The sequence below is a fragment of the Temnothorax curvispinosus genome, unplaced genomic scaffold (genome assembly GCF_003070985.1).
Source record: "Temnothorax curvispinosus isolate PA1 unplaced genomic scaffold, ASM307098v1 QBEX01003511.1, whole genome shotgun sequence".
NCBI lineage: Eukaryota > Metazoa > Arthropoda > Insecta > Hymenoptera > Formicidae > Temnothorax > Temnothorax curvispinosus.
Window position 1 is genome coordinate 16549 of NW_020213291.1, and position 20733 is coordinate 37281.

General features: G+C 42.8%; 1 protein-coding gene across 1 annotated transcript in view; it reads right to left on the reverse strand.

Annotated features, from left to right (window-relative positions):
- LOC112452601 (scavenger receptor class B member 1) overlaps positions 1 to 20733 on the reverse strand; it is a 31772-nt gene that overhangs the window by 5124 nt on the left and 5915 nt on the right. The window contains exons 2-4 of the mRNA XM_025012886.1: positions 3959 to 4296; positions 2322 to 2819; positions 1455 to 1653 (exon numbers count right to left, since the gene is read on the reverse strand). Of these exons, the coding sequence (XP_024868654.1) occupies positions 1455 to 1653; positions 2322 to 2819; positions 3959 to 4296 (1035 nt within the window). The remainder of the gene's footprint in view (positions 1 to 1454; positions 1654 to 2321; positions 2820 to 3958; positions 4297 to 20733) is intronic.

Below are 20733 nucleotides of genomic sequence, written 5' to 3' on the forward strand. Positions count from 1 at the left end.
CAAAACGCATAAACGCAACAGTAATGATAATGATGTTAACGAATCGGAATTCAGCGATATCTCGTCCGTTCTTTCCCATCTTTTTTCTTAAATATTCACGACTACGAAGTCTTCTCGTTATTATTTTCGCATTTATAATTAAATAGCTTTTAAAGCAGACGTTTATATAAGTGTCAATACAAAATAACATTCAATCGTCGTGCTCTTTCTTCGGAGAAGTTCTCAGAAAACCAGGTGCAGAAGCAGGATTTTAAAAAAAATTTTATGTCAAGAATTCGTCAAGAAATTTGCATTTAGAATATTTCTCGCTTGATCTGAGGCATCTTGCGTATTACTTACAAACGAAATCGATCGAGTATCTCACGCACATTTTGTTTTATAGCGAGAGAACGGTTTTGCACGCGGCGGTGAAACGAGGCGTTGAATTGGGGCATCGTCTAAAATGCGGAGCGTTGAAAGTAAAAGTTTGCGGCGCGAAAATAAGTGCGATCAACGCAAGAGAAAAAGAGAGAAAGAGAAAGAGAGAGAGCAAGAAAGAGAAACAGCTCGCATAATATTCCGTGGGAGAATCGCAGCGGATGCGCGAAAGAGATTGTTCCTAGAAAAAAAAATAGGCCTCGTGGTAACAGACTGCTCGACCGATTCCGACTTCTAGTTTGTGAGTCGCGCGAAGCCGGAAGCAGCGCGACAGGTAGATCTCGCTTGTGAAACTGGCACGCACGTAAACGATCTTCGTTAACCGGGCCTGTCGATCGATCGGTCGGTCGGTTACCCGTGAAGAAAAGGAGACGTATGTGGGCGCGAGAAGACGAGGAATCGCGCGGCTCTCGTTTGTCAGCGACCAGGAAATCGCTGACGAGCGGTCGCCTGCAGTCGCGGGGCCGGGGCCACACGGATAAGAAAACGTCGGCGACGAAGGATGCGGCGCGCGTTGCACATGACGCAAATAGATTTATCACGATAATCTGCTAAGAAAATAATTCGCGGCGCGAATTATCCGCTGCGCTTACGTAAAGACGATACACTTTTAGATACACGCGAGATTGAAGTAACGCGCAACGATCGGTTCGCGAACGACGTATAATGTTATCTCGCAGTGTCGGGAGATTCACGACAATCCCGCCACGATAGTTACGTCAAAGTCGGGTGATGTGTATCACGTTCCGCGATTAGGGAAGCCCGTAATCAATCCCGAGAAATGATAATAATAATTACGGCAAAAACAAGACGCGAGTACTTGTGCCGAGTGTTACCCAACCGATTCGCGTCATCTTGACGCATATATATATATATATCGTCCGACATCGAAATATCGCAAGTAACTCCGATAAATATGATAATTGGCGATGATTAAAAATAGCCCCGAGTGTCTCGTTACGAGAGTGATTTGTAAACAAGGCTTCGCCGCGGCCGCCGCGCGACCAGAAAACCGCCGTGCGTTACGTGACACTTACCAAGGTAGAAATGCGGGAAAGTGAGGAGAACCGGCGAATCGTATTGGCACAGGGAGACATTGAATGTGCCTTCCGGTGCACACGGCGGTCCAGCTGGACAGTAACACTGCTGCGACGGTAGATTCTCCACCGTCGTGAAGACATTCGTCGGCGGAGAGAATCTGTAGCCGGGGATCCCTCCGGAGGCTATCACGTCGCGCTAAAAAAAATTCTCCTTGACGCACGATATTTCTTTTACTTGTAAACTTGGCACCGCCCTATTAAATAAGTAAACGCGTGACTTATATGATTGAAAACAAAATTGAAAAAATTCTAGGCAACAACTTGAAATATAGGTATTAATTTTATTTTTCTGTACTTATTTTTCTAAAGTTCGGTCAATATTAATCGAGCTGTTCTTGAAGGGTCAAGCATCAAGATTGATATTCAAACGTAAATTGCTGATCCAAGATACCAAAATATATGTATATTACTTAATTATTTTTTAACGCGCGATGCTTTCAATATTTTTTATTACGACAATTAGGAATGTTCTATTAAATAAGTAAAAACTTTGGGATTAACTTAAATTAAAAATATTAAAAATTTAAGTAAAATAACGTGACAGATAACTTCGTATATATTAATATAAAAATTTCAATATTGATATATTTTTTTTATTATAAAAAATTAATTAACTATTGATCAAAATATTAGACGAATAATACGCTATGTAAGACAGAAACGGAGACGTTTTCTCCGATCTTCCTTTCGTATTTTGCAACATTTAAAAATTGTTTGACCGGAATGGCCGGAGTCCGGGAAGGCCATCATCCGCCTTTGGTCGTATCAGCCGGATAATTAACGACGACCAATAAAAACACAAACCTGATAAACCAGCGGCAACGTCCGGCAGAGGTCCTTGTCGAAGACCTTGAGCACGGTCTCCTTCGTAATATGAGGCGGGAATATGCTGCCGTCGGTGCCCATGATGGAATCACATTCCTGCGTGGTCCAGAAACCGAGGGCGTCCTTGCCATTCCACCTGTCCATTAATCCGAATTTGGTGATGTCGGTAGTGCCCGTGAATATCGTGTACAGATCCGATCCGGTCGCGTTTTTGCCATAGAGGAGACCGAACTGATCGTACGGCAATTTTTGTTCTTTGGGCACGACGTCCTTGGCCAGCTTGAGCAGGGGATCGTCGTAGCCCCAGAGCAGCTGGCCGACCGACACTTCGACGAATGGCTTGATCTTCAAGATGTCCATGATGGACGCCATCGCCAGTCGCAGGAAACGAGCGGCGTGCTTCGACTGGCTGGTAGCCGATAGCATAGGAACGTTCGGCACGACGACCAGATCGTCCTCGGAACCGGTTGACAGGCTCTAAGATTTTAATAAAAAAGAAAAAGAAAAATCTGACCGAGCCGGTTAATTGAATGCAATAACGGGAGAACTTGCCGAAGGATAAATGGACGATGAAAATTTGTTTTAGAATAGATAGAAAGAGGTAAAGATTAATAATTAAAATACGTATATACACGACAAAATATTAATAAAAAACATAACGTGTTGTAAAACTTAAGATATGACACACAAAATAGTTAAATCGCGGTAAAATAAAAATAACTAAACATGAAATAAAGATAATAACAGAAAGTGAAAGAAATAGGTAAATAAAAATAACTATATATAGAATAATTTGCGATTGGAAGCAGAGAGAAAGAGAGAGAGAGAGAGAGTTTAGACGGGGAATGAAAATTCCACGTCAACCGCGAACTGATACAAAACTTCCGCATAATATTGACAAATATTTTCTTCCATAAATTTTCTCTCGGAGCAAAAACGATCTGTGTACATACATATTGTCTTTCTTGTCGTCGAATCGCGATAAAATACACTCGACTACGCCGTGGAAACGTTTCTCTGACGAATGTAGAAAGTCGCGGCAGTGATTTCGATGCGCGAGCAAGAGTAACCGTGCGGTCGAGTCGGCGGAGAGGAACGCGGTCTATGACGGATTTAAATAACCCGGAGGCGACGTGACGCCTTCGATTGTCATTCAACACGGATTCGCTGGCTTTTCTTCTTAGCAGCCGACATACATATTCTCGATAAAAGAACAATCAATGATCGTGACACATCCTGCGCGATAAAGACGCGCATTGTCTTGCATACTAATCGCGTTTCTCATAATAAAAATATCAGTCTCGGCCTCAGCTGTTTTAATTAACTACCTTGGAAAATATTCGCGCGAAAAGAAAGCTAAGCATTATGCATGTACTCATATTTTGTAGAGAGCAGCGTAATTATAATTAAATTTAGATTTATGATGAAAAGTAAGCTTAGAAAAATTACAATTTCCACGGAAATCAAATATGGATTGAAAAAGCAAGATTGATGTAGCTTTCTAACGCGAGTTAAAAATATCAGATTTGATTCAAGCAGATTGTGAGTTTTTAAATCAATTAATAAGTTTTTAATTAGCATGGCATTACTACCGTGCCATAAATTAATCAACTTACCGAATTAAAGACAAACGTCTTCTTGACTTTGTAGGTGACGGTACCATTGTCGTTGAATTTGATGTCCACCTTTTCCCAATGCTGCTCGTAAACGTACGGGCCCAGCTCTTGCAGTGCCGGTTTCTCGCCGTTGTTCAGAAACTCGTCGGCGTTCGTCACGTTGTAAATGTAAACTTGCATACGCGGCACCACCGGCGGCTCCTTCCAGAATTTGTACGTGCGGCCGCCCTCCGTTATCGCGAGCTCCTTATCCAGGACCAGGTTGATGAGATTCGGGAATAGAACCGCCAGGACGGCGGCCAGAATTATCAGCAGGACTCCGCACGCAACGGCCGCCCCTGAAGGGAGAAGAAGAAGAGACGGTGAAGATGAGTCATTGCCGTTAGTTAGAAGCGCGTGTCTTTTTTTTTAATGCTGAATGGAGTCTGCATTTAAAGTCGTGAGAAATGAGTATATATATGTTAAAGTAAGCAGAAATGGAAAAGAATTCAGAATTCTCGTTTCCATTGTACACAGTTATAAAATTAATTCATTTCAATGTACGTTGCATAGAAGAAGGAAAAAAATTCTCATTACATGGTTTCTCGCTTCTAGACTCGTGATTTCGTGCGGCATCTCGCCGCGAGATAACGGTAGCCTAGGCGATCGCGAAGCGTCGTTCCGAGATAAGAAAATTTATTCCCGCAGTTACACATCTTCTCGCGAGATAAATGCGAAAATCCGAAGGACGTGCGTGAGCGAATAGAAACGGCAGGAGTTTATTTCGCGAAGGTAATAATACGGAACTCCCATTCATTCTTATTCGGAGTCTTGTCGGGTTTTTCCTTAATCCTCTTTTTTTTTGTCTCTCCTATCAGGTATAGCAATCCCGAACCTGAAATAATCGACGAGTAACGCGATTATCTTTCACGGCAATCGCGAATGTGATTACGTCACGACCTTCGACCGAGGTCGTCGACCTAATCGATTCGATCAGCAGAAGCTGATCGCAAAAAGGAACGAGGACGGCTGGTTTTGGAAAAATACGTTCTTTGGCGGTCGTCTTCCTTCTCGCCGCCACACGTCGCGCCTGTATCCTGGATAAACTTTACGTTTATCCCGTTCAAGAGCAAAACAATTGCTGAGTAAACCAGTTGTAATACCTTTACGCCTTTCTCGTAAATATTTATCCTTCAGTACGGTCCGTTCCTCGCACGCGCGTCGCGCGTTATTATTTATGCACTTATGCGCCGCGCGCGCTTAACGCTCTGCGGTTACTTGCGGTGAACAAGTGCCTGATGACCGATTAATCGGAAAGAGATAAAGCGCTAACTCGAGATAAAAGAGACTCGTAAGACTGCATCATAATATTAAACAATTATTTCGCGCGTCGAAGGATGATGATTACGCGCAGACTGGTGGCAACTTAAAGTCTATGAAGACGACTTTTGAGAGAGACATTTATGAGGTAGATATAAACGTAAGAAATATGTCTATCCTATTTCTCTTTAAATCCTAAAGTACCTTTTATTTACTTTTTATTTCATATCTTTAAATTTCATATCACTTTTTAAGTCGAATGTAAACTTGATATTTTAAATTTAGATCAAGGGTAAAGTTCCTTGATAATATATTGCGTAAGATCCCTTGATATGCATGAACGCACGACGAATTAGGAAATACGAATTAAGAATTGAGAAATTCTATCGTCCAACTTGATTATTTGGTAAGACTGAAAAAAAAGTCTTATTTTAGTATGAAGTTCGTCAAGGCCTTCACCTCATTAGGCAAATCGCAAATTTCGTTTGACTTGGATATCACCCGCGGGCGACTACAACGGTTTAGCAATAAACATCCACGTGTCAGTACAAATATAATTTTTGTGGCGAGGTTGGCCGTTACGTAAATTTCGCGCGTCGTTATGTTAGAAAAGTGACACGCATGATTAGCTGTCGCAAGTGTTAACGTTAAACTTATATTTATTTTCTTATTAGATATACATATTTAACCCTCCGTAGTCCCACTGGGTCAATTTGACCCGAGCCTCAACTTTGCTCGTAAATATCTTGCGCGTAACTTGAAAATTGGCGGGCATGACGCCCTCTAGCTGTAGTTAAAAAAAAAAATTTTTTTTAAACAAATTTTTCGCAAATCTTTTTTATATGTTAAAAATTCCTGAGGCATTTCTTTTTTTATAGCGATCAATTTAGCAATATTGCAAGTGCATTTGAGAATTTTTTCAACACGATCGGTGGATAAATGGTCAAATGGCGAACGATCAAAGTTTGTCTCGGGTAAAAATGTTGTTTGAAAAAATAGGTGTGACTACGGAGAGTTAAATAAATATTCCATATTAATAACGGATCCCTTGAAATAAATAAATTTCTAGAACGTAACGACTTTTTGTGTTATTATTGTCGTCATTGAAGAAACAGCAACTCGATAAATGCGTATAAGTGAGTCTTAGATCTTTATTAGATTCTTAGAATATTTTAAGCTCTCCGCGAGATCATCACATCGATCGCGCCGTTTATTTTATTCGCAATGTCGCGAAGTCTGCGGATCCATCAACGCGTCTTATCAATATCGCGTTCCTCTCCTCGTTCCTCGCGAGGAAATTACAAAATCACCACCTACGCGACACGCAAGCGGAAGAAAGCTGACCAGCGGCGGCATCGGCTGCACGATGCATCGATGCGCGCGTACGTCGGTCTCGCTTTCTAACAGAATCGCGCGAGTCGAAGTCGCGTTCGCGCGCCTGACGGAAGAAACGCGGGTCTCTCTCACCCTCCCGCCTTCCCTCTTCCTCTTCGTTTGTTCCGAGGTTCCGACTTTTCTTTTCCTGCTCTTCACGCGCGCGCACATACCTTACTTCACGCAGGGTGATGATGATTTTTGCACGGTTGTGGTTTTCATTGAAAGAAAAACAACGGAACCGGACGCGCGATACTTATATATCGCGCCACGTAAGGCGAAACCAGTAACAGAGTGCGTGATAGATCGCGGTTGTCGAAATTTATGACGCGATATTAATTCTCTAAAGAACTCTGGGATGTTTTCATTTTCTCCTTTTGTTGAATGTTCATCTTATATTAATGCCCGATTTATCAAACGCAGAGTTCAATCATCACCTCTTCTTTCGCAAGGAATGAAGAGACTCGAGTCAGCGCTTTTGGATTTTTCGTTCTTATTCCTATCTTTCCACAATATACGCATTTTGTGATTAAAGCTGCGGTCCACTTAATACTACATCATGCTTTCAGTGAAGAAAGAAGAAGAACGCTTCAAAGCATTTGTAGCATCAAGTGGACTTTAAGACACATAAATAATGTAAATTTATCTGCCCTCGGAATTGAAAGTTGAGATTCACCGATGATCGCGATATCGGGTGTAACGTCTGAAACTAAAGAGAAAATGCAAGTAACCATTCTGACGTTGAGAAATACATCGAATGAAAATTTGCACAATATCCTCTCGCGCTTGTTTCTTTTTTTTTCGCTCGAGACCGTAATTTCTACTTGGTAGCCACGTTTGCTCGCTGTCGCGTAAACTCAGACGAGGGAATTTCTCTTATTCCGAGGCGTTATTATCGCGGCCACGTTTTCGAGTACTTGACCTCCATTCCCCTCGTAGCGCCGTCTAACTTTGTGAATGGTGCGCGATCTTGTACAGCACACGGTACATAGCTGGATCGTTATTCCACGCGTGGTATCTGGTAGAACAATAGCGTGTTAGCCGCAAGTGACCAACCGCGACGTGTACTGGAAGCCAAACCTGGGCATACCGCGATCTTACGCATACCTACGAGATCACGATCGACAAACTTTGTTCGACTCTGGACAATCAATATTTTCCGTCGAAAAGTTATTTTCGCGGAAAGAATATTTACCTAATATCTGCGCAATCTGTTTCAATCCAAATTAGGTGTACCAGGAATATTTATTAACGATTAATACAAAATCGGACGCAAGATTTCAGTCTCCGCTCATAAAAGGCGTGGACTGTGGACACGCCGAATCAGTTTCCACGTAATATTGTATTCAGAAACCCGATCACTAAAGGAACATGCGATTACTAAAGCGCATTTACGCAAGTGCGCTGAATTCGGAGTCATGTGTGGCATTCCGCGGTGATATACATATATATCCCCCCCGGTCGTTATGCGCGCGCGAAAACCAGCGTAAGCGTAAAAATCGAGCGCGCGGGAGATCTTGCGACATCGCTTTGTGTGCCACGCGGTACCGATTGTTCGGCGAAAAAGCCAATTTGCGTTAACAGTCACGTAGAATGATATGCCGGGCGGGACCGCGGCCTTCGGAGCGCGAATGGTCCCACTTTGTGACGTCCGGCGGACACGATCGGTGCGGGAGTGGTCCGCGAACAAGGCTCAAAAGGGATTCGATCGAGGGAGAAAAAGAAACGTAAATTAATATTACGCACGTCGTCCGTAATCAAATCTCCATTTCGGACGATCCGAACTCGATGCACGCGTCTCGCGAATGTCAAAGACATTAATTGCGCGAGGAGAGACGCATGCAGGGACGAACGAGGAGGGAAGGGGGGACGGGCGTATTATTAGCCTGTCGAAAAATTGCACGATTCGAGAAATCGGATGTTGCGTCGCGCGTAATTATCGATCGGCAAAGCGCGGACGGACGATTACAGGACGATAATTCTTTGTTGCCAGAGTTAGCTTCGGACACGTTCCCGCTGATATCGCGGTCGGAAGTTTTAACATCTTTCAACGAAACGCGACGCGAAACGCCGGATTCGATACAAATGTCATTCGATTTGCGATTTTGCCGTCCGAAACGATTGTCGAGCGGAGATAGGGCGGCCTCGACAGCTGTTGCAAACGTCCCATAGACGGGCAATATCGATCGCGTCCTTTCGAGGACCGTGACAGCTCCGAAACGGTGTCCTCCTGGCGAACGCGAAGTCGATGGTCGACAACCATACATGCGCATCGACTGCATGCGCAATAAGCGACCTCGCCGTCATGTAATAGCTTCGTTCTTATAGGAGAAAGGATGTCTTCGCATGACGGATTCGAGTCGCACGAGACCGAGCGAATGCCTAGCAACGTACTCGACGATCGACGTGCATTACAGAGTACATTATGCATTCAAATACTTGCGACATTTTAGAATAATATTCTACAAACCGTATAATATAACGCGTCTAGCTCCTATATTATTTGTTTATTTATATCCGTTAAAAATCAAAGAAAATCAATTTTATTAATTTTCTTATAATCTTTCTTCGTTGAAGAGCAGTGTCCCTTTTTTTCAAGAAGGCTGCATTTCGACATTGTGGACCTGTCAAAATCGCAGTTCCAAACGTAATCCTTAAACAAAATATAAGTCGATTTATAATAACGAACGATCGTAATATTAGCGATAGTCGGATAAATAAAACCGTCGAAGTAGACACGGTTTAGACATCGCGAGGCACGATTCGGCGAACGAATCGTGAGAACGAGACGAACTCGCGGAGGTAAGATCACGACGAGCGGCCTGGCGAATCGATCGAAGCGAGAATTGAGAGTGCCGGTTTTGAGAGCTGAAAAGTTAATTCTGTTCTCTCTCTCTCTCTTTCGAGACTCGCCGAGACTCGCGTCGGGCATGAAAGAATTCCGTATGGTGTAACGACGAATTAATTATGCGAGGCACATGTACGTCTGACGTCACACGATTGACCTTAAGGACACCGTATACGAGTGATAATAAAGTACGATTTTCCGTTCTCTTTTTTCGGCCGATCATCACGGCCAATCGACTTTTTATTATCGATTAATTAAAACAACTTAAATCGGAACATCGATCACGCGACACACACGACAGACAGGTATAGTAAAAAGTATCATAAATGCAAAATTGTGACCTTTCAGATTTATTGATTCAAGGTTTCGTTCAATCTTTCGTATGTAAGTACGACTTGTTAAAAGAAGGACAGAGTGTGAATATTTCGATGAAAATTTCGTGCATTGCTTAGAGGCCACGACTTTAAAATGTCATGTAGGAACGATAGCAGGAAAACGAATTTAAAATTGCAAACGCACAGTACTGTACATTGGTATCTTTGCTACGTAACTTGGAAGAATAAGTAGTAGTATGAAAAACACATGAAACACGCCGAGGACAATAAATCCGCGCCTTGTCGTTGTGTGTCGTGTGCGTGTACGGCCATTGACTTTCATTGCAATATAATTTATGTAAAAATTTTAAGGCCTTTTTAGAGTTAGAGCTTATATTTGCGACTGCTGTGCAAATATTTAACGCAGCGATTGCTTAACATTGAATTTTGCAATTCGAGCGAGTTAATTATCCATTCTCCCATTACAGGACCTTCTTTTATTTCCTTCTCGTTTTCCGCGCTTTGAAATTTTTCTCCTCGCTTATCATTAATTAGTTATTAGTATACAATTAGTATATTAAGCAAGATTCGTAATGCACCGTAACATAATTGCGATTATTTACCGCTTCCCCGTGCTCCAATGCCGTCGTTATCGTTATCGTTAGCGTTACCACCGACATATCAAAATTGCATTCCGACCGAATTCTTTCGGCGCGATTGAAAGAATCTCGCAACGCACGCGCTTTCGGTAAGCACGCGGTGCGGCCGGTCGCCGCTTTCTAAATTTCCACGCGGCAAAATCGATACCGCGCGCGATCTAGAGCGTAATCGTTGGCCCGCACACCTGCATTAACGTCGTTAGCGATAAATATACACGCTTATTTACGCTAACGTGCGCGCCACGCGGCGCATACGCGTGCGTATGGGTTTTAACACGATGCGTCAGAGCCCTGGAGACTTTAATGAAGCGAAGCGGTAATAATGGTCGCGCGGTGTATGCACGCCGCAGCTCGACGGAGCTCGTGGCGGGCCCGAGCGAAGAAAGTCTCGCGCCGCAGCCTCCTCTCGGCTCGCCATAATAATCGCGATCGAAACGCGGCGGCGGGCTCTGTGCCTCCTTCTCTCTCGTGGGAAGAAAGTTACGCTCTCCTTATCGATCGTCATAATCCTTACTCGCGTGCGCGTATACACTTGCACGCGAGCGCGCGCGACGCACGCATACGCATACACGCGCGCGCGTGAGATTCGCTCTGCCGGGATTTTTCTATTTTCTCGTCTCTTCGCGCGCGGAATCGTCCACGTAACGCCGCGCGCCGCGCGCCGGGAAAGGAAAGTTACGCCAGGCCGCAAAAAGACGCGTATAGCATAATCGGCTCTTTCCCCCGCAACCCGGCCGTCGCCGCGAGACGGTAATCGATTAACATTCTATTAAACACGGCGGCGATTTGTGTCATTATTGTGAAACACGGAGGGGATTCCGTATTGAAATTCGATGCGGAAGTGAGAATCTATCCTCACATTCTTGGATGAAAGTGATCTCATTAAAGTCGCTGAATTTAATTATATTTGTAAATTATTAAATATTGAAATAATTCAATTATACTGTAATTATTAATATTGAATCCCTGGATTATCTGTATAAAATAAAACCTCGAGTTATTCTGTTAAACGAGCTAAAGAATGTTTAAGGACGTTCTCTCGTCCTTATACTAGAGAAAATCGATTTTCTTAGGATTTTCTTGAAACCGTGAATATACGTTAATTTAGGTGTGCTTTATGCGTGGTATAAATTTCAGTACTTCCTCCGGGATAAAAAATGAAAATACTGAGCCTCAAAGTTTAAAAAAAAAAAATTTAAAATTTAATTTTTTTTAGTTTTGGCATTTTTTTCCTTATAGAACTCGACGAGAGAAGCAACTTTGATCCTCTTGGCCAACCTCGTATCTCTTATCGTTTGGCCTGGAAAACCTTTTCATTAGTAAAAATTGAAACTTTGAGGCTCAGTATCTTGATTTTTTATCCCGGAAGAGGTACTGAAATTTATACCACGCATAAAGCACACCTAAATTAACGTATATTCACAGTTTCAAGAAAATCCTAAGAAAATCGATTTTCTCTAGTATAAGAACGAGAGAACGTCCTTAAGAATCTAGAAAATAAAAATAGCAGGTATCTGATATTTTTTTAGAGATTATTAGATTAAACGGGAGCGAATCTCCGACCGAACGTCCATGACTTTGAGAATATCGCGATGATCACGCGAGCTTTTGCAACATCATCGAAAATTAATGTACATTTGGTCTCCTCGTGATTAGACCGGTTTTATATACGTGATAGACAGACGCGACGCACATCGTAAACATTTACACATCGCCAGAGAAGTGCCAGTTGCTCATTAGATCGACGCGTTGCTCAAGAGAAAAAAGTATTTCGATGTTAAAACATAACAAGGTCGTCGTTAACATATATAAAGCTATTTATATGCAGTAGTTGCCCCATCGAAGTGCAAAAGCTTTAAGAAGCGCAACGGCGAAAATTCTCATTCGTGTTTTACGTAATCCGCGCAAAATCTCGATCGTCATAGGGTCGTACAACAGAAAATAAAACCTAAAATTCAACTTATTTAAAATTCTAGCCTTGTATGAGAAATATGATCAAAACGAAAAAGAGAAAAAAATTATAAAAAATCATTTACATTCCACGAACGTAACCGCGCGTTACTATGTTTCTAAACGCGCTTAGAGTGCATCAAAAAGACGAAGAATACTTCATTTTGATAAATTTCACAATTTTCCTGGATTTATTCAGACTCTAGTTCTCCGGCATTCTTGCGTCGGTCTGGAGTGCTCTATTTATGCTCGTACGACGCGCAGGCGGGGCTGATAATACATAATGTCTTTCATTCGTCGCGTCCGACTGGTCTGTTTACTCTGTTTTCGCGAGGAAACGCGCGAGGACGAGCGGCGCAATTACGCACAACTACACGCGCACCGAGGTGCGACGACGATAACAACGAAGCGGCCGGGAGCGTGGACAGAGAGGAAAAGCGGAAACGCTCGTTAACGGGAATCACGAAGGTGATGCACGCCGCATGCTTGGCGATATAAAGTACATATCACCTTATAATACGAACGCGACACGGGCGATGCGCTATCGCGATATATATCGCGATTTAGGATCGCGATTTGCGTCGTCGTCGGCGACGGGGACCACCAGGAAACGGTCGGGAAGACGAACGGACGGAAAGTTACATGTCTTATTATCGCGCACGCGATTTACCCGCGCGCGGATAGAAAGACGGTGGCATCATCGCGCAATGCGCAAGAAAGCAGGAAAAAGGCGAACCGGTGAAAGGATCGCGACGACGAGGCGACGTGTCCGAGGAAAAATGGCGCAACGTCCGAGCGCAACGTCGCGGAAATTCCTATTGTTTACCCGCGCGCGATCGCGCCGTCGCGTCTATTCATAGCGCGGATAATGCGTCCAAGGTTGATTGCGAGAATCCCGCGAGAAATTCCAAGTGCAAGCAATTACTGCTCCGTCGTACACAATGTTTCGAATAATGAAGATTAATGAAACTATATTTTTAATAGCTACATTGCAGATCGTATATCGAGTCTCGAGAGAAAAAATGTCTTTATAAATAGCTCGCGAAATAATTCTTCGCGGAATACAGTGTTTGACTTTATTCAACCGAACGTTTGCTCTCAAAACAACGCGCGGTTTCTCCTAATTGCTTGCCTTTGCCTTCTATTTTACTTTCGCCGCAGAAGCAATTTGCAAGCTCGATTAGTTCACGGGGGATAATGAGGAAGGGATGAGTCACGTTAGTCACTCATAAGGGGGATTGCTTTGCAGGCATTAGCGCTTTGGGATGACATAATGCTGAATTTGTTATACAATTTATCGCCGATGTACGGAAACGGTTCGCTTCTCCGACGAGCTCCGCTCATCAAGCCTCGGCGTCGTGTGTCGCTTTCTTGCGCGTTAAGTCGCTTTCGGAGGAATCCACATGCTCCGTCCCCCGTGAACAACCAGATCAACGATCCGCGGGAGATCGCGTTTCGCGCGATGGGGAGAGGAAAGGAGAAAACAAATGGGACATCAGGAAAACGCGCGCGGTGCAAAGCGTCGGCAATTAGGCGTATCGTGGATATGGGGAACGGGATTTTCGGCGCTCCAGTTCCCACCTTCTCGCGAGATACCGAGATCTTTGTTCTCACGCGTGCCCGATATCATCGCCCCGTTGCTACTGTTGACAATGCAAAGTATCCCCCCGTGGGATACAACCGCCGTGTCTTTTCAGCCCCCCCCTCCCCCCTTCCCCCGCCCGTCCGCGCGTGTCCTGGCGTCGCCGGAAGTCTCTTTTCGATCGCAGACACCGGAGAGCGGAACGGAGAAAGAAGCAAGTGACGAAATGTCGATTGCCGCGTCGGAACCTATTTCGAGAGTACGGCATTTAAAAAGAGATCAGAGTGATGCGGTTTGTTAGGCACGCGGTTATACGATCTCCTGAGATTCCCGTTATACCGTAAGTGGAAGAAATACGAAATAACACGTCTGCTCCGTACGTTTCTTTTTTTCTTAGATGTACATTTTACGTGTGTGTATTCATATATATATGTATACGATATGGCCGCACGCGCGTATATATACATACAATTTGCAAGCGGGGCGCCGTTGCACGCAGAAACTTTCTAACGTACCTGTGCATTCGCACACCGAACGATTATAAAATTGCAGCCTTAAACGAGCGGATCGTGCCGTGCGTGTAAACGTTGACTGTTGAGCGCGAAAAACTCGGCAAAACTAAGGAAATAAACTCAACGCATTGTAACAAGAAGCGTAAAAACGTAGGAAAAGGACGAGGAAATGTTAAAACTGCTTATTCGACGTACAGCCTTTTTTTTTAACGGATGCGACGGTCGTCGAGATCCTGCATTATCTTCGCAAAGAAAGAACGAGAAATTTTTCTCGATTTTATATTCAATGTAATTAAATATCACAGATACGCACACGCATGGAATTTAGTTCAATCTGGTATCATATGCTGCCTTTGTACGAAGACAAACATATGGTTTGGTTTTTTCAGCAACAAACGATTTAACAGGCGTTATCATCCCGAGATGCGTGCGGGATAAGCGTGTAATTGCCACGTGGGGCGTAGGAAACGGTTCTTGTCTCTTTTTCCCTCCGTCACACGGTGCATTACGAAACTGGATGAATTGTATGTAAAGATAAGAGTTGCGGCAGGCAAGTCGCGGAGCTTAGACTTAGCTACTTTCGTAATTTCTCGCGGGCTGCGAGGCGATTCTCTCATCTTTTCATCTAACAGTAATTGCCGCAAAAGATGTTACTCATTGTGGCGTCTATTCTTAACTTTTACCCGCGCCGTGCCTCTAATGCGGGCCGCCTGTTATTATACTTAATCTTATTACCGCTAAAACCGCGCCGGTCCAGGCCGGCGCGGTACAAAAGTAACGGTGCGCACGAGCTGTTTGAGCGAAAAAGACCGAGTGAAAGTCCAGTTAGTTTCGAGAGTGATTCAAGATCGATCTGCCTCGCCGCGAAACCTTTAATAGATAAATTCATTACACCGATCGCCCGTAGAAATACTAATACGCCAATTATATCCGTCTGCAAATACATTTTAACGCAAAGCGAGGTAGCAAAGTGTTTTCGTAATTCTTTTTCTTCGCGGATTCAACAATGTACTATACTCGAAAGACGAGATTTTTATTGTTGATCGTTCATCGAGCGAATGAATCGTTAAAATCAATAACGAGCACTTCTCTCGTTTTGCGTAGCCGAAGATAACCGATTAATTTATAATGTATTCGCAGTTGAATGACAACGTAAATCCGGTTTTTTTTCCTTCAGAAGAAGAACTTTGTGCTGTAAAAACAGTCGTAATGTAACATATTCTCTCATAAAATTTGTTATTTAACTCTGCCATTACATAATTAATCATTACTTAATCTTTGGACATTGGTCGTCGTATTCATAGATAATTTTATCCAGTCGCAACAAATAAGCTTTTCTTAGAATAATATAATTTTTGCAGATATACACTTAGAGCTCAAAAGTATTTGCTACCTTAAAAAAATTGATTAGAGATGAGGTAATTAATGAAATTTTAATAAAAAGTGAACTGAAATGTTAACGAAATGTCGGAATCAAATAAAAAATTCGCGCGGCTGCAACCCCCCAACTCAATTCTGAAAAATTTGCCGATTTTTTTAAGCTGAAAGTATAAATAGACAAAGGAACAATTGTTCGAATAATTTAAATCGATATTATTTTTCATACGAGAGAGAGAGAGAGAGCATCTCGTGTCAATCTTTTAATTTACATTACTGGGGAACAAATATAATCGAATATATTGAATAGTATAATTTTGCGAGGGCAAGTAACAGATTTTTCCTTAAATATTGAGTCACGTTGTTAACGTACGCGTGTTTCGCGGGTGCTGGTATAAGTCACACGGTCGCGCAATCCCTGCGAATTCTAGCCATTCACATGAAGCTGGCTCGCTTTCGAGACTCGTGCGATAAGAGCACACATACGTCGGACGTTATTAATTAATTTGACACAGTTTGCGCGAATCGAGCCGAAAGCAGAGGCGGCGTCCGCATTCCGCGGATTATGACACACCGCATATCCGCACCGGATTCGTCCGTTTCTTCGTGAGCCAACGCGGCTTTTGATTACTAAGATTTCGCTTGCGAGAGTATAAAGACCAGTATAGAAACAGTAAGTTAAGAATATAGTAAGACACCGAGAGAAAGTATTGAAAAGGTGCAAAGGTGTTCTCTCTTTCTCACTCATTTCTATCTTTCACCCTTCCTCTCTGTTTAGCACGACGAAATTGAAAATACTTTCATCGAAATTGAGATTGCTTTCTACGCTGCGCGAAATGTAGGCGCTTATTATATATCTCTTGTTTATTATTTCTTTAAAAAAATCAGTTATTATATCACGGATCATGGAGAAGTAGAGTAAAACAATTCTCTCCACCTTTTGTGTACAATTTCTCTTTTAAACGGATAGAAAAGTGTTCCACATTTCTTTTCGACGTTTTTAAATCGACAGGAACGGCACTTGATTTCAGCGAGAAGATGTCGAGTCGAATGAAGCTACGTAACGATGGGCGCTAACGAGATTTTATTCTTTTCAAACTGATATTATGTATTATGCAAGTGAACTCCTACGGAACATCTTCGGCATATGACCGCCGCGCCGACGTAATCAACGCTGGTCATCATTTGTCACCGCTAATCTTCGCGTGACATGTTACATCGTTCCCCCTCATTAACCTTTCAACCGAAAGCTTCTTCTTCCGCTGTCTCGGCTTCAGTCGCGCTCGTGGAAAACAGTGAAGATCTCAGTTACGTCAAGCATCAATCGACCGAACAATACCTACTCCATTATTTTTATTTGCAGTTTCTATCCTTCCGTATCGTATTCAAAGAGCCGTATTCAAGCATAGATGTTCGTTTTTCTCTCGTCTTTTCTTAAACATAATTAGATAAAATCTAACTACACGTAGCATAATATAACAGATATTATTTAACTGCACAGTTAATAGTAGTTAGATAAGATCTATTACATTGCTACTAGTTAGATAACATTTGTCTATCCTAAATTTCTGATATTTCTCATATGCCATACATATATCACACAAAACATACAAAAATCACACTAGCCTGGTATATTGGGATTTTGGAAGACATTTCGGGACATCTTTCAAATATCTAAAGTATATAGGTACTTCGACGAATTGAGTTGTTTCCGAAGAAAACAGCCTGAAGAAATGCCACCTTATAACATCATTCCTGCAGCGATACTCTCGCTGTTTAAAGATCTCAGCGTGTAAACTGCGCGTTCGTATGTCGAAGAGATATAAAGTCCGTGTGAACAATGCGCGCAAACAATGTACTTCCGTTGCTTATTAGTACGGTAATTTCGCGCGACGACTACGAGATCTAAAGGATCCGTCGTGTCCTGCATCAGCCGGCCGTGTCCGCGATCGAGCCGCTAAAAGGCGCGTTGCAAGGCAGGTTTTCGTCCGGCCGCGGAGGCGCGTTCCGTGCGCGCCGCCTCGCCGATCGAGCTGCATTCCTACCGAGCCAATAACGCAGCCAGTCGTTGGTCTCCAGGCCACTGAGCTGTAATAGCAGGTCGGGTCTCCAATCGACAATCGCGCGTAAAGTCCACCTCGACGGTGTGTTCTCGACTTCAAACGAAAATGCTTCTCGGAGTCCGTCTAACATAATAAGCGAAGAAGCCAATCGATATCTCCGCGATAAGTTCAATGTCCGATAATTTTTGTTCTCATATTTCGTGGTATCTACGATGATCCATTATGACCATTATCCTTTCGAGAAGAATTTTTTTTCCGGATATCGGAGGTTCGATAAGTCGAGTTGTGAGCGAGAAGAGAACTTCGGAGGAGAAAACTCTCGGAAAGAAATAAAGCGCTCTGGTCGAGCGAACGTTAGAAAATTAATGTAAATTTTTTTGCAACTCGTAAGATCGACTTTCTCGTGGATATGTTCTCTCGAATGTGCGAGTTGGGCTACCCGATTTCGTCAGATAAAGCGAGGCGAGATCGGCGAAGGGAGATAAGCGCGCGCTCGCGAATTCTAGAGCCGCGCGTCCGCGTCTATCGAGATGAGAGAGCGAACGAGGAAGGGAACCGAGTAATTTCATCAAAGCTCAACTTCGTGCTCTGCATATGCCCGGGCATCGCTCGCTCGTTCGCTCTCGCGCGATTTTGCAATCGCACGTAGTAAAGAGAGAGAATCCCGCGCGCGCGCGCTGTTGATTGCTATCGTAAATAAGAGGCCCATAATGAGAAACGCCGAGTTTCCCCGTTTCGACGATTCAATGGAAGCGCGAATGGAGCCCGGGTTCGTTGAACTCGGAACCACCAAAGATCACGCGCCGATTCTTTTTGCCGATCGCCATCATGCCCGCGAGAAATAAAGAGGCGTGTAAGAGCGTTAGGGAGCACCGAAGAGAAATTTATCTTGTGAAATTATCTCGTGAAATTATCGTTCTCTAATCTAAAAAAAAATTCGGAATAATGACCGGAAAAAAATTTGGCGCAATCCAAACGAGTGTGAAAAACAGAGAGCTACACAACAGTTAAACCTGGCTGCATCTCCTGGCTTCCGTCTTGAATTATAAGGCAAGCCGGTTTCAGCGGTCTACCGTCCGTTTTTAGATCGCAGCTGTTGTCATAACGCAAACAGAGAAAGGAGTTTTGCCAATTGCGAAATTAATGATAGATAAGTCACATTTCAGAATCGTTAAACATTCGCCGAGCCGCTGATTTGGTATCTGGTATACTAATTCTTAATTTGCGTTCGCGATATGTAGTTTAAATGCCTCGCATGCTTACTACATTGCTGTGTGTCTTACGAGTCAGAATATTCAATGTTATAAGGCATGGTGTGGTGGTAAGGCAGCCTTCGATAAAACCTTCGCTCGCGCCTTATTTTTCCTTCTCTTTATCTCGATCGACGAGGAACTGCTCGAACGCGAGAACAGTAGCGCTTACCGATCTTGTTTACAGTATTATCGTCGATACCGGAGCTCGTAATAGTATTTCTCTATGTCGAGGAAAAAACCGAACGCGATGAAACTTTTTGTTGCAGGAATTTTCCTCATTACTGGTAATCTGCGGTCGTAAAGTCAAAATTTGCACCGTTCGTGGGAAAATGTCGGCAAATTGGTCGCTTTCGCTCGGGAAGCGAAAAAACGGGGACGAGAAACTCTTCTTGAGAATCGATATAAGAATTATCACCATTCATAGTCAATTCACTTTTTTAGTATATGTACAGCCGAAGCAAGTACACATAGAACAAATAGAATAAATATATTTTAATACATATCGAATTATGAATATATATAGTAAATTATAGTATAAAAATATTACATCTCGTAGATTCGTTGCCTTAAAGTGGATGGGTTAAAACTGATGACGGCAAATATTTAATCTTAAAAAAAAAATTGAACGACAGTTCAGTAACAGTATTATTGACCCAAAACTCCCAAGCTCCCCAAGCTTGACGACCAATTTCAAATTTAATTATTGGATATTTATAAGAAGCTCAAAACATGGCAGCAAATACTTTTTTTAATCGTATTCACCATTATGTTGTGGTACATAGCATACCTATATCGTTATCACTGCAAATTCAGGTAATATAACACATATGTTATGACTAACGAAGAGCTAGTGCCGCTGCTAGAGAGAGAAACACAACATGCACACCAGAGAAATTTAGCACTATTAAAAAATGCCGAACACTCCCAAGCTCCCCAAGCTTGATGACCAATTTCTAAATTTAATGTCACCTCCGAAAGATAGCCCAGTTTTCTCCGCACGAGCCCCACTCGTGCGGGGGGTGCAGTTTGGAATATAAAAATTCCTGTGATCAGGTGGACTCACTGCCACCCCACTACTTCGAGTCCACTAGAGCCATGTAAATATGGAATGTTTTTCCGAAGCTGCGCCCCTCCGTGCAAAATAGGTTCTTGTGCGGGGCAAACTGGGCTCCGTCTTTCGGAAAGAGACGTTAAGCCGTTGGTCCAAAGGGTTAAAGTGAGAGGAGAAAGGGTAGTAGTGTTTAGGTAACGTTCCTTATAAAAACGACTTGCAAACCCTGCGGGGATAAGCAATAAAGATAGTTTATAAGTTTAGTCAATTCACGAGGAAAGAATTTTAAGAGTAGACACCGAAAAGTAACACGACAGCTCTTTTGAAAAAAGAGAAATGCTAAACTCTAAAATATTTTAAACGTGAAAACGCTGTAATTATAATACATAATATAAAAATTATGATATATATTATATATTATAAATACTATAAGAAACTAAAATTCTGGAAGTGTTATTTAAATATTTCTACATATTTTATACATTATTAAAAT